General features: G+C 42.5%; 1 protein-coding gene across 4 annotated transcripts in view; it reads right to left on the reverse strand.

Moving 5' to 3' along the window:
- The window catches only part of FAM13A (family with sequence similarity 13 member A), a 117,322-nt gene that overhangs the window by 21,586 nt on the left and 81,518 nt on the right, over positions 1 to 14,218 (reverse strand). For all 4 annotated transcript variants that reach the window (XM_031066438.1, XM_031066437.1, XM_031066436.1 and 1 more), the window contains 4 exons: positions 13,512 to 13,698; positions 10,584 to 10,660; positions 9,827 to 9,869; positions 4,670 to 4,820 (listed from right to left, as the gene is read on the reverse strand). In XM_031066438.1, coding sequence (XP_030922298.1) covers positions 4,670 to 4,820; positions 9,827 to 9,869; positions 10,584 to 10,660; positions 13,512 to 13,698 — 458 coding nt within the window. The remainder of the gene's footprint in view (positions 1 to 4,669; positions 4,821 to 9,826; positions 9,870 to 10,583; positions 10,661 to 13,511; positions 13,699 to 14,218) is intronic.

The following is a 14,218-nucleotide window of genomic DNA, read 5'->3' on the forward strand; positions in this document are numbered from 1 at the left end:
CGCCCCCCCCCCCCCCCCCCCCACCATTTTCCAGAATGACAGCTTTTCATGGAAAAAAAAAAAGGAAAAAAAAGAGGGCAATATTTGGCCATCATGGCTGTAACCACTGCAGAGAAAGGGTGAAAAAATTTTAATGCCTTGGTCACACTCTCTAGGCATTTCTTCCAGGCATGCCTTTTCTAAGCTGGCTCAAAAGCACTGAACTGTGCTGGCAGTGAGACTGCAGTCCTTCAGAAGTGCTGCCCTCCCTCTCAAAATCCCACAGCCAGCTCATCTCTGCACAAAGCTGTCAGCCATCTGCCAGGTGTGGCTCTGCAGAGCTCCACAGGCACACAGAGCATTGCCTATGGCAGTACAACCTCTCTGCCAACCTGCTGCATAGAGGGCTGGAGATTTTAATAAACCTGAACCATTAAGTGCTTCGCACAAGAAGAAAGATCTATTGTATCAAACTGGTGTATTATTGGTAAGCTCCAAGCCATCTTGCTGACAAAACCTGTCTCTTTTTTATCACTACATTGTGTATTTGCCACAGGGTTACTGGGGGCTGCAGAGCCAACAGAAGGGCGTCTGCACACAAATACCTCTTGAGGTGCAGCCAGCAAAACGCCACAGGCATCTCCTGCTTCCCTCTCTGCAGCCACACAGCTCATACATGCTGCTAACACTGCTTTTACACACCCATCTGTCAAACAAACGAGGCCAAACCTTAGCTACTGTAAATTGAAGTAAGTCCAGAGGGATTGAAAAGTGTAAACACATTATAACACCTGAGGTGCTAGTATCAAATGCCACTTGAAAGACTCCAGAAAGACCTCTCATAATGAAATGAATAAAGTAATTTAAAACTCCATCCAAAGCACTCACTAGCTCAGTAACAACCTGTTTTCATCTTATAAATAACTATGAAAATATCCTTGTTTGAATACACCAGCAGGCATTCTTCCTACATAGATCAAAAGAATAGCCCAAATACAGTGCTGCCACACCTCTTCACTCAGTGAGATGACACATCTCTCAGCTAGCAAGCAAAATTTGTATTTTGTTTATAGCATGGCTTAATAATCAAATATACAATTTTAATATTTTGATGCTATTCAGTAAACAATGCAATTTTTTTGATATTTAATATTAAAAATAGAATGTGCCTCACCCCCTTTTGATTTCTTATGCTAAAGAGTGTTACACACAAATAAACTGATCGATCTAACTCCACAGTGTTAGAAAAAAGAAAACTGCTATACTTCCCTTCTGCTATACTATATGGATTTCTTCTGCATTACTTTGGGTTTTTTCCATGGGAAAGCATCAATTAAGTCAGTGTCAAAACTATTTGTAGATCAGCTTCACCCTCAGGGCGTCAAGTGCTACAATACTTGAACTCAATTTGTGTTTTTAACTTCTGCTTTTATTTTTATTTTTAAACTTAAAGAAAAATGCCAGCTGATTGTTTCATAAGATCTTGTTACTTCAAACTCTGCTCGAAATCTCAGCTACAGAACTTTTTTAAAGTGTCAGTAATCGGGTGACATCAGCAGCAGTCACACATCATATTGATTTCCTGAGCTGCCTGCTGACAGGGCCAGCCGCTGCTATGGAGAGCAATATACTTCCAGATTTTACTTGAGGACAGGATAGCAAGTTCTGGGCTTGAATTAGAAACATTTGGTGAGAAATCTGCACAACAGTGCTGGCCTGTGAGAGAACACTCTGTTCCCCTCAGTCACTGCACCCGATCCAAACATAATCCACAACAATTAGAAACCTTTAGCTGTGGAAGCAGCTCTGGACACGCCTGCTCCCAAAGCCATCTCAGCTCAGCAGGCAAACCCAGCAGTGGGATACAGGGAAAGCTCGGTCCACATCCAGGGCAATAAAACTCCCTGATCCACATCTGCCAAATGCACACCAGGAAAATACTCCTGGACCATGGGAAATGCACCGAGGCAAGGAGTTCAGAGCTTAAATTTGGCTGGGGCACTGCTCATGCCCTGAGTGCTGCATCAACAGCCTAATGATTCCTACACAAGCCTCTATACTTAGCAGGTGAGTGGGATGCAGAAGGTGGGCACATGGCAAAGTGTGAGGCTGCATTGCAGGGAGCAGGGAGAAAATGTCTCTGTCCTCTCTGTGCTCAGCTTTAGGTAAAGGGAACACAGCCTGGAGAAGTACAGCCAATCTCTCTTGTGTACAAATTTGACTATGAGATGAAAGTTATGGGGAAAAAAAATCTGGTAGAAATTACTTCTAATGTAACATGAAGGGCACAGGGCCTGCCAGCTCACCTGGCATCAGTTCTCATAGTTCTGTGCCCCTGAATGCGGGCTTTTAAGGCAGCTCTGCTCTTTAAATGATGGAGAGCCTGCCTGAATGACAAATAAAATCTAGTCAATGGACAAGGTTGTCTTGTGTAATTTTGTGCCCATTGTTGAAGGTCCTTTCCTAACATTTGACTGGAGGCAGTGACAGCTATGGCTGGAGGCAAGTCCTGAACCTGTAATTGTTCTCACACATCACTTGTGCAAGTCCCAGCAGTTGCCCTGGTCACTAGATGGCCTGTATGTCCATCACCCCTAACATTAGCTCAACTATGTCCTGAAAGAATGGGTATTTCCTAAGAGATGGACCTACCACATTTGCTAGAGCAAAGCAATAAACAGATCAGTGTTAGGACATTTGAAGGCACAGTCCTTTCTGTTTCTCATTGGGGATGCAACCAGAGCTGTGGCACGGATCTTGCAGAGATGTGTGAAGGTTTGAGTGACTTGGGCTGGCAGGTAAGGAAAGGGAGGATGGATGTCCTTGTTGCTAGAAGTGTGGATGGGTGGTACAACCCTGCCTTGCAAAGCCAGTCTCAACAACAGACTCTGCTGTTAGCTACAGAAGCAGTCTGAGAGTTGATGTTAATATATTCCTCTTCCTGACTGCTGCAAGCTTGATTCCATATCCACAGCTAGGAAAGACTCAGTGTGTCCTTGCTGAGACACAGAAGGCACCATTTTGCTGCTGTTCACCCACACCAACAAAATGGTGATTCTGGAAGGCACGCATTTCAGGGGATGATGTCTCTCGCACCCCAGACAGCTGATTCTTTTGCTACTGCCCACCTCCTCCTCCTGCGAAATACACGTGAACAGAAGGAGGAAGGAGCAATCAGAGAGAAGCACAGTCACATGTGCCCATAATCCTGCGTCATATTTGCAGGGCAAAAGAAAGCTAGAATCCAAACATAAGAGCATGCCTACTAAGAGGGAGTTGTACCAAAGAAGCAACTTATTTCATACAATGGGAAAGCCTCTGGCAGGCAGAGAGGGGCTGTGTTCTCCCCTTCATGTGTTCATATGACTCCTATTAGTAATGCAGGAAGAAAAAAAGTCATTATTCCCCAAGGTTCACAGGAGGGCTGAAGCCACACATCACCTCTGAGAATGCAGATGTGTTCACCCTGGCTTGAGACCCTGCAGGGCTCTGCTAATTGGCCCCTCAGCAAACATCCAGCAGCCAGGGCCGCCTGGGAGCCCTTCTGTGATGCTTTGATCAGCCGTGCCGCATGTGTGGTGATTCCACCCAGGGAATCCCCTCCTAGCAAGCAAATGGAAAAATTCCCTCCTGTGCATGGTGTCTGCTTGCCTGGCTGAATCAAAGGTAGCCATAGCTCTGGGTTTTCTTTACTTGCACCTGAAGTGTCACAAGTACTCATCTCCTAGAGGGAAAGGCAAAACATACTAGGTCACGTACACTGTGGAGGCAGGAGCAGAGAACTTCCCTTCTCAGTGTTCCCTCAGAGATTGTTATTTTAGAGCAATGAATTAGTTGCACATTTTCCCTCTCTTGCTTTATTAAAACACCACACTTGTGTTTTCCTGCTTCTTCCACGTCAAAACCTACCTTTCACTCCTAAAGCATAAACTAACAGAAGAACTCTGGCTTGTACACAGACACATACTCTGTAACTAGGAAAGGGTCTGATCCCAAAACTACTGGACACCTTCATTTCACCTCAATTTCAAATGAAATTAAGGCCATGGCACCCCACAGAGTTTGCCCAGATTCCCACTCTTAAAAGAGTAAGTGTATAGTCAACCAAGCATGTACTCTGCAGAGGAGAGCTAAGAAATAGCATGACAGCAATTTATACGACATACAATCCATTTAACACTGCCATTTAAGCTGGTCATCAGAATTCCTTCACAGCATACACAAAAAAAAAGTTGTTTATAAGACAAAGTAACAGACAGACAGCATTTTTTACCAGCTGTGCTTTTCAGGTGTGAATCATTATTTCCAAACAGTGATTGAAGAAAAGTTCTTTCTAGACTCTGAAATACCCAGTTGCTTTGAAGTGTAGGGCAGTCCAGCTTAATTACCACTGACCAGCTACTAACAAATAAGGTATCTTGAAATCCTCAGAGACTTAACAGTACTAAACAGAACATGAAAGTAACTTCAAGAATAAAACATTTCATTTTCCACCTCTAAGTGACAATCAGAGTTAGTACCATTCAGTATTTGCTTCCAGTTTCTCCAAACTTTCACTTCTATATTCAGGACAAAGTTGTTTTTCTATTGTTTTTAGCAAGGGAACATGGTCACATAAAGATACACCCAGCCCACTGAGGTTTCCCTCTCTCCCATTTCACTCACACAACCAGTCATCACACAATCCTACCTTCCCAGTTGTTGTCATCGCACAGTGATGTTAAATCCAGCCGAGGCACTTCAGATACAAAGCTGTTTTCCTGATCATCAGCATCTTGATTTCTTTGCAACTTGTTTTCAGGCATGCTTGGATGTTCTTGAATCTTCATACTTGAAGTCAGCTATGTTCCCATACACCCAAGGAAATGAGAGAGAAAGGGAAAAAAAAGGTCTCAGGATGCAGAGGGGGGAAAAAATCCCTGCAAGTCACAGCAGCAGTAAGCTCATGCCTTTAGCTAAAAAGATCCAAACAGACCCTGATGTTTCCAGCTCCAAATCCCTTGCTTGGTGACCCCTGTGTACTAATTGCTCACTCACATCAGTAAAAACATCCGTCCATCTGCCTTCCTTGAATTTTCCCTTCTTTAGAAAGCTACTGCAAGTTCCTGAGCCTGTCTGCCCTGACAATTGCATGCAGCTGAGAAAGCCTCCAGTAGTGGAGTGGGATGAAGTGGGAGGGAGGGAAGCAGGGAGGCAGGGAGAAAGGGAGGGGGTGGCTGCGTACACTTCCTACAGGAGCGCAACTCCTTCGAGCAACAACAAAAACGCTGCTGCTGCTGCTGCTGCTGTGAGGCTGTAGCAATATGGTGCCTTCTAAAAAGCAGGCACCAGAGCTCCCGAGGCAGCAGCCGCAGCCAGCCAGCAGTGCAGGCTACGTACATGAATGCTCTCATGCAGGCTCTGCTGGCTCAGATCAATTAGTGCCAGCTAAGCTGTGCTGGCTGCACATTCCCCGATTTCCTGTGGTTGTTTTCTAGCTGGGCGTGGGGAGAGCAGAACTATTTATGGAGGAGCTCTGGGTATTAAAGCGGTGTTGCGCAAATCCAAACAGCAGCAGGGTTTGGCATCTCAGCTGGAAGCAGTGTGGACTCTGGGAAAACGCCAAAAAATTCACAGAAGCATCCAGTAATCGGAATAAAAAAACCAAAAAAAAGCAGAATTCTGTCAAGTACATGATTCATCAGCTAGTAGTACCTAGAAGCAATTGCTGTTTGTCTGAGCACTGTTCCCCCTGCACATACCACACGTTGTGTGTGTTTATGCAGAAATCCCTGCCATTCCCACAATCCAGGGACACAGTGCGCGTGCCTGTGACAGCGCCCGATGAGAGCGCTTCTGGCACTCCAAAATAAATTAGCTGTAATGCCTCACAGAGGGCAGCAGGGAAAAGGAAGTGCAGTGCATGTACATAAACATGTAGTGTGATATGTATAAACCCACCAACAAACACGGAGCTAGATGAACAGACAGGATTATGTTACTACATAAACTATTTGGATTTGTTAAGAACAGCTTAGGCATAATTCTCTCAAATATAGTCTAGTGGGCAGTCAGCATGCAGATTTTCCCTCTGTAAATCTAGTAAACAATCTGTATATTCTGATCTGGGAAGAAAACAGGCCAAAAAAAAAAAAAAACAACCAGCATTTCTGGACCTATTTTCCTTATGAATCCAGAAGCACGGCCAAATGCTTTAATATGATATCTTACTACATGCCACTAAGGCACATTTACTTTTTTTCATCTGCAGAAAGCTAATAATGTGTTTGGTGCATCTCTTCCCTTCTGAGCAGAGAAAAACAAGTAACTTTCATGAAGAGGGAAAAAAGTTGCCTAGTAGACAAATCATATGAATAAATGTTTTTATCTGGATTCGGTTCCATCAATCCCTGCAATTGAACAGAGTGCTAAATAATCTCATCTAGGCTTCCTTTCCCACAAAAGGTTGGATCAGGTGATCTTTTGAGGTCCCTTTCAACCTGGGCTGTTCTGCTGTTCTAAAAATCTGATGAATACCCTGGTATTTGTAAAGAGTGTTCTGCATTGTATTTGTGTAAGGTGTGTATTTCCTGTTCATTTCAATAAATGGCCTTTTTGAAACATTATAACAAAATGAAACACTAGATGATACTTTGCCAAGCAATAATAACTCAGGCAGCTTGATGCTAAATCTGATTACAAATGTGTTTATTGTGAGAGCTGTGCGTGGAAAAATGCTAATTCACCATTCAGTGTCTTTTAAGCTGCTTCCAGGTTGGGAGGACTTAAATATTTCTCTAAAGTCCATTGACAAATTTCCTGTCAGGATTTAAATAGTCTGTGTACTCACAAACAAAGACTGGTCAGTGGCCAAATGTACCAGTTGATAAACTGCTTGTAAATTGCCAGCACAGTATTTAAAGGTTATATTTTAAGGCAAGGAAAGAAAGAAAGCACTGAGTTTCAAAACAGGTGCTATTTTTAATAACAAACAAGTGTGAAGGAGAGGAACGTACCTAGATTTTAACAATTTCAAAAGGAGCAACCTGAGAATACCATCTCATCACCACTACTGATACTAATTAGAGATAACTGTCTTTCTATGAAGGATGTATCATCTCCTGACTTATTAAGACTCTTAAAAGGTATCTGTAGCAGATACAAGGGTACTTCCCAGATAGGTAAACATTTCCATTACACATATATTAGAAAGATGGTATCAATGTCTTCTTCCTCCTGAAGTAATTTCAGTAACTGGAAATATTTAAAAGGTGCGTAAAAACAGGCCTGTGCCCTGCCTGCAGCCAGTTACTCTCCTTTCCTTGCTCACTGATGTAGGCTCTAATACAATGAATAAATCATTAGGTGTTCTGAAGAACAATGGTGGTACAAACCCAGGAGACTCAAGAAAGCAGATGTTTAACTTCCATTGCATTAATGCTCCAAACCCATAGAGTGGTAGATAATTCAGTATTCCCATCACTTATTTTCTGTTTTGATTGCCTGACGCCACCAGCTGCCACTCTCTAGGAAAAGGATCAAGTAAGGGAGAACTACTTTGCTTTAGGTATGGATGCACCACAATTTCTTACAAATCAAGGGGGTAATAAGTTGATGATGTTGGTAACAGCTGGCAGCCACAGTTCACTGCAGATATTACATAAATGACCACAAAAATTATTCAAAGCAGGAACTTGAATTCTGCTTTTTAGAAGCTGCTCCTGCAGCCATGCTTTGCAGGCACCAGTAACTACAGATCTAAGCAGCCTGGGGATAAGTCAGCTGCACTCATTCTCCCTGCTCCAATGGAGATTGAGCATAAAGAGTAGCTCAAACAGCAAGAAATAAATGGCAACAGAAAGACTTTTAAATTCTGATCAGGAGTTTGTATTCTTTTCAGTTACATGTGGATTCCAATCAACTCTACATAAAAGGCTTGCTTCCCCCACATGTGATTTTCCATTACAGCCACAAGCAGGAAGCATCCTTAAGCACATTTTAGGGATACAACCTGATGCAAGAACACAGCCATTCTGCTGCCTTCCTCCTACCTGAGCCACGCCAACACCCTTCTACACTTGTTGCCATTTTGGTATGAATCTTAAATACTTTTCCCTTATCAAAACCTGGCTAATAGAAACCTGTGGTTTTCATCCTGGAACTTAGCTACTTCCAAGAGCAGATTATGAAAGTTACAAAACCACTGAAAATTCATTTGAGGGTTGTGTTTCAGGGTATTTTTACAGTTTCATAGAGACCCAAGTCAGCAAAACTAGCAGCTATAGCAAATTCCAAATCCTTTTCCTAACAGCTTTAGACTGGAGGCAGGGTGAGAAAGAGAAAAGAATAAGAAGAACCTTGTCCCTTCCTCAACCTGAATGAGTTGTTTGTTATGAAACGTATGTCTTTAAGCTGCCCTAAGCAAAAGGCTTATAAGGGGCAAGGAATGTAAAACAACTCGGCCGGAATGTAACATTTTCTTGACCTTGTAATTCCTATAAAATACCCAATCTCTGGGTTAAGATCCTCTTCTGCAGTTAAATTTTTACACTTTAAAACTTTTCCTAAGGTGTAGTTTATTTTAAGGTTATGATTTCATATTTAAATGTATCTCCACCAGGCTAATTGAAAAGCTTTATAGGAGTATTGCGTGGCATGGCAGCAACAGCAGCTTTTCCACATGCACGTGGGTACGTGAGGAACAAGCTGTTGCAAAATCCAAGCTCTGGAAAATACAACAGCTCATGAGCAAGTGCAAGGGATTACTGACCCTCTGGGAGCAAAGTAGGAGATCCATGTTAGCCCAGTCAGAGCAGTGATCAAAGGCAGCTCTGAACACCCTTTGCAGGGGCTACGTATTTCAGGGTCCAACAAACTTCACCAGCTACCACACAGCTGATCAGAGCTCAGCTCTTAGCAACCTTTTACCTTTCCTGCTAGGTGGAAATAATTCCTACCAGAAATGAAGTCTTTCAAAACAATAAATGCATAGTGGCTTTTATTTTTAAAAGAAACACAAGAAGAGTCTAATTTAAAAGTACTACCAGCCTTCAGTCAACTCCAGACAGCCAGAGAAATCAGACAGTGGCTACAGCTGCTTTACTGTGCCCATTTAAAATGGATGCACAACTGAGGGAGAGGTGCCCAGATAACTCTCCCCATTATTTTAAATAATTTGGCTCTCTAGAGGTTTTTTAAGCAAACCCAAATGAACCAGTGACTGCAAAGGGGTTTAACCTAACTCAACCCCAATCTTTGAAAACACCATAAAGCCAGTGCAAGAAGTGTGTGTGTGTGTGTGTTCAAGAGAAATTAAAAGCTGGGGGAAAAACTGCTGCCATCAACACCACATCTCCCCTCCTGACATCCATCCCATTCATCAACTTAGAAAGAAGCAGGAGGTGATCCAGTTTTCTAAGACAAATGGATTACAGACACCTACGTCCAAGAGCAACAGGCTGCAGTAGGAAATGATAAATAAAAGGCCAAATGATTTTAGAGAAATCAAGAGAGACAAGTTAATCTTACAACCCTGGCAGATAAGAAGTCAGATGTCCTGTTTGCCATAATTAATAAGGGAACTTCATGCCACTTAAACCACAGTGCTGACTTCAGTGATCCTTCCCTTTTTGGCAAGGAGAGATCAAAGGGATTGAAACAGAAGCTATCAGACTCCTCAAAGGTTGAGAGGCTCCCTAAACTCTGTAAATAAAAAGCAGGGGTAAGGGACAGAAAAAGTACATGCTAACTCCATGTCTCTTGTGGAAAACAAAACTATATGCATAACTACTTGATTCTGCTCAATAAAATGCTCCTTTAGAGACCACAAAACTGAAACACAAAAACAGCAACAAAAAACAATACTAACCTGAGAATGCCTGAAAAAAACCCCATCGTTTTCACTCTCTTTGCTATAAAAAACAAAACAAAAAAAAAAAAAACAAACCAACATATTACAAACAGAAAACCAGACTTGTCTTGTAACAAAAACAAGCAGGACTTCTGCACACAAAGGTTTTTACATTCTTGCTACTCCTGCACACTCACTAATTCACACAGTAAATGAAGGGACTCTCTGGGCTGCAGCACTTCAAGCTGCTAAACTATGCATTTTTTGCTTCCTCAGGAGCTACTTGAGAACAATTATGTAATTTAATTCCAATGCCCTTAATTCAAACCTATCCCAACAAATGTAATTGTTGAGAGAAATTGTCATCTCAGGTGAGCAGAGTGAGGCTGCACAGCTCTCACAGAAGAGTGAAGCACAAGGGAAAGGGTTGGATTCCCAGCCCAGAGGCCAGGTGAGACAGGCCCTGCATTCCTGTGTGCAGCGTGCTGGTTCAGGTGCTCCACAGCTGATTTCTTTCCAAGTCTGCACCATCAGCACCTTCAGTGACATTCCTCTCAGGCTGGGAAAAGAGCCTTGGTGGCATTTGCTGCAGGGCAAAGCCCACACAACACACATAGTGCCTCCATGAAGCTCTGCTTGGAAGTTAACATGGTGGGTAATCTGTTCTGGGGCATACACATCACCCCCACAGCCTGGGTGGGAGATCTCTCAAGTTGTACTACAACCACAGGGAAAGGAAAACACATATATATACATAAAATAAGATTAAAATCACCTTTCTTCAGATAAAATTTCCATGTCATCAGGTCCTGTTCTGTCTATAGGCTTGGATGAGCTAAAGCTTTCCACACTCTGCAATACAGTAAATATTAAAACAGTAAGATATATATGAGAAACAGATTCAAGCTGCAGGCCATTAAACAGATAAAATACAGAAAGATCTAACAGGATTTCTAGGAAAAAGGTAACACTCACACTACTGCCCACTGCACTAAACAAATCCCACACTTTATTGCCCATAAACTGCAAGAAAACCCAACTGCTCACTGCTTTGTCTCTTTCATCAGACAACCTCAAATGTCAGAGCAGAATAAAGCTGCATGGTACCTTGGCAGCTCCCATTTTACAGACTGACAGACAGCCTAGGCTTGGGAGCAATTCTTTGGTCTGTGCAACTCCTGTAAGAGCAGGCAGCAAAATCCACAGTAACCTCTCAGCAGAACTCCTTTATGTTCATGTTAGAAAATCCTCCACTTCTCAGCCAAACCCTTCCTTAGTTTCTTCTTAACAGGCATAAGAATGAAAAGAGTCTGACTGCACAGATGTAATGCTGGGCTAATACGAATGCAGGGCAAACAATCCAACTGGTTATGACCTCATGTTCTGAGATTTGTCTTGGCTACCATTAAGAATATTAGCACTGTTGAGTACTGTGAGGACAATCCATGTGGCCACTTCAAGCACATGTCAAGAAGGCTTTCTACCCTGGGTTTTGGGCAAGTCCTCTAAAATAGAAGGAAGTGGGTTTGTGCCCTGGAAACTACATGCACAGCAGCTTGGGGCAGCCTTCTCTCATCTGCTACACCTCCAGCCCCATATGGTGACACAGGTCAGTCACTCTAGCCTTGCCTAATTTGATTCTTGGAATCCTACTGATACCTGGCTACCATGTCCCTAAAATGCAGTTACAAGCTTTTAATGCTTTGTGGTTGGTTTGCTTGGGAGTCTAAGTGGAGCTGACAGTTTCTCCAGCGCTGACTTGTGCTTTTGAGCCAGATGCAATCAGACAGCTCAGAGGAAAGCTTCCCCACACTGTCCTATATACTCTTTCAGGCTTTGAAAAAAAGGAATACTCAGAAAAGGGTATTTAAGGAGAGACAGCATCACAAACTTGTTTACATGACAAAGTCCTATTAGTAAATGCTAAGGTGCATATTATGTTATACTCCAAGTAGGTAGCCTAATTGGGGTTATTATTTGATGTGTAAAGGTGTAGCCAAAAGAAAGCTAAACCATCACACATCCTTCTGGCAGTCTCTGAAATGCAAGTATGTAATAAACATACTCATTAAAACTTAAAAAGCAGCTTCTGCTCTTCCAAAACAATAGCACCATGCTCTCTGCAAGATGTTTCATAATGATACTTGCAGTTGATCATCCCACTCTGACATTTCCTATAGCAGAGCAAGAAAGAACTGCTGGTCATCTTGGGCAATGTGCTTTTAATACAAGATTAGTTCATTTTCCACTCCTTTCAGCCTTTGCCCTTCAAGAAATCAAAAAATGAGGGACAGGGTAAAGTCCAGTGGACACAGCTAAGTCTGAGGACATTTCTTCTGGGTCAAGTTGAAGACTTCACGAATGCTTTTCAGGTCTGCAGCAAAAGTGGACACTTCCATCAGTACTTACTTAAATCCTGATAAAAACTCTCATTTACATTGCAACTGCTTTAGACTCCACAGGCACAGAGAAAAGGTGATGAAAAGACCATTAGCTCTAGACCTTTGCCTATCTAAAAGTGCATTGCTACAAGCAAAGACAGAAGTGTGAATGTGTCTGTCTCACTCTGCTTTCATGAAGTATCACATGGGAAGATTGTGGATACTGAGCACTAAATTTAAGTTACTAAATTGAGCACAGTGTACAATTTTTGGCATCTTGCCTTCTTTTGATCATAATGAAATGTAAATCCACCTCTCTCTAGAATCTCGGCACAGGGTAAGAATATCAGATCATTGCAATTTTGTGATCTAAACAAAATTAGTCCAAACACAGGTCAGATTAAGAACTTGCTTTCAGCAGGCTCTACAACTTAATCAAGCATCCCTGAAGGAAATGCCCTGTAGGTCAGGACAGCGTTTTCACACAGCTCCTGCTGTTCCTGTTAACCATGCAATGCATGCTTGGTGCAGGCACAGCGCTTCTGCCACTGCATGCAAACCCTGCGCTGAAGCACAGTGGGGTTTCTCAGCTGCCGACACCCCAGTCAGTGTTTGCTCTGGCTTGAGAGGGGAGGAAGGTGAACCAGTTCTATTCTACAGCTTGTAGAAGCAGGCAGACTGTCCTCTACTGTGAAGGTCACATAAGAATATGCTGGAAAAGTTCTACAGTATTCCAGATTTTTACAATGTTATAACAAAGTCATTGATGTCTTCAGTAAAAGATGGATAGAGGGATCACCTTTTGGACCAATACACTTCAAAGTGCTTTCCAAATTGCAAGCACCACAGTAAAACACAGGCTTTAGGGAAATGGCATAAAATACCTTTACCATCTCATTATCAAGTAGTCACTTGAAATCTAGTTTCAGAGCTTAGCAGGAATATGAAAATAAACTTGACGTGAACATGAGAACCTACATCTAAGGTTCAAACTCCTTGCAAAGCTTCTGAAAGACTGGGAAAAAGACCTATATCCTTTTATGCTTTCCAAAATGCTTCACCAAATTCAAAAGAAAAAAAGCAAAAAGTGGTAGAAAGAGAAAATGACTACACATGGAGTATCACAGCAGAAATATGGCTCCTCAGCTGCCTCATCACAAGGGTTACAACTGTCAGATCCAGTGTTTCCCATTGTCCAAAATAGGCACGGAGGCCTGTACTGCAGGCAAAAATGGCTACCTAAGGGAAACAGATGTGCACTGAAATAAAAGCGCTTTTCCCATCCTAGTAACAGACATCAAAGGTGTAGCGTGCTGGCTTACCACAGGACTGTCCTGGTTGTCATTAAGCTCTGAGAGCTTGGTGCTGGATTTCTGCCGTTTTGATTTATTCCTTTCACTAAGGTATCCAGAGCTGGCGTCTTGTAATTTTTCTACATCTTGAGCAGCTAGAATACAATCTTCAATACTGCTGAATCCAGAGGGAATGTTCTCCTTGTTGACAACTTCCCTAAAAAAAAAAAAGGGACATTACAGCAAGAGGTTGCTTAAAACACTGTGTCACTACATTTATGGTAGCAATAGAGAACTACATCATATGGACTGGTGCAGTTCTGGCAACACTCTCTATTCCCTATGAAACCACTATCTCTGGTTCTTCCCAATGCAGCCAAAAACACACACTGTGCAATGCTAAATCCCACTGAGGAGCAAAAGCCAAGTGTATACACCTCAGGTGAGAAAGCTGTGAGGAACCATGTTTGGGATTTGATTCACTTGCCACTAAACCCAACACCCAGAAGCCTTCACATGGAAGATGGATTAGCCCTTGGCGGCCTGTGCAATTTTTATAGAGAGTATGAAGCATATTTTCCTTTGAGACACAAGCTTTTAATTTAGAAAAGTGATTCACAGCTGCGGTCCAGGGATCTCCTTTGGTGCATGACACCGCATAATTGGCCCTCTTACTCATAACTCTCAAATGCAAGAGCAGGACTGGGTGGTGCTTTAGCCAAATGCTTGATTTCTAT

This window comes from Geospiza fortis, unplaced genomic scaffold (genome assembly GCF_000277835.1).
Source record: "Geospiza fortis unplaced genomic scaffold, GeoFor_1.0 scaffold11, whole genome shotgun sequence".
Classification (NCBI taxonomy): Eukaryota; Metazoa; Chordata; class Aves; order Passeriformes; family Thraupidae; genus Geospiza; species Geospiza fortis.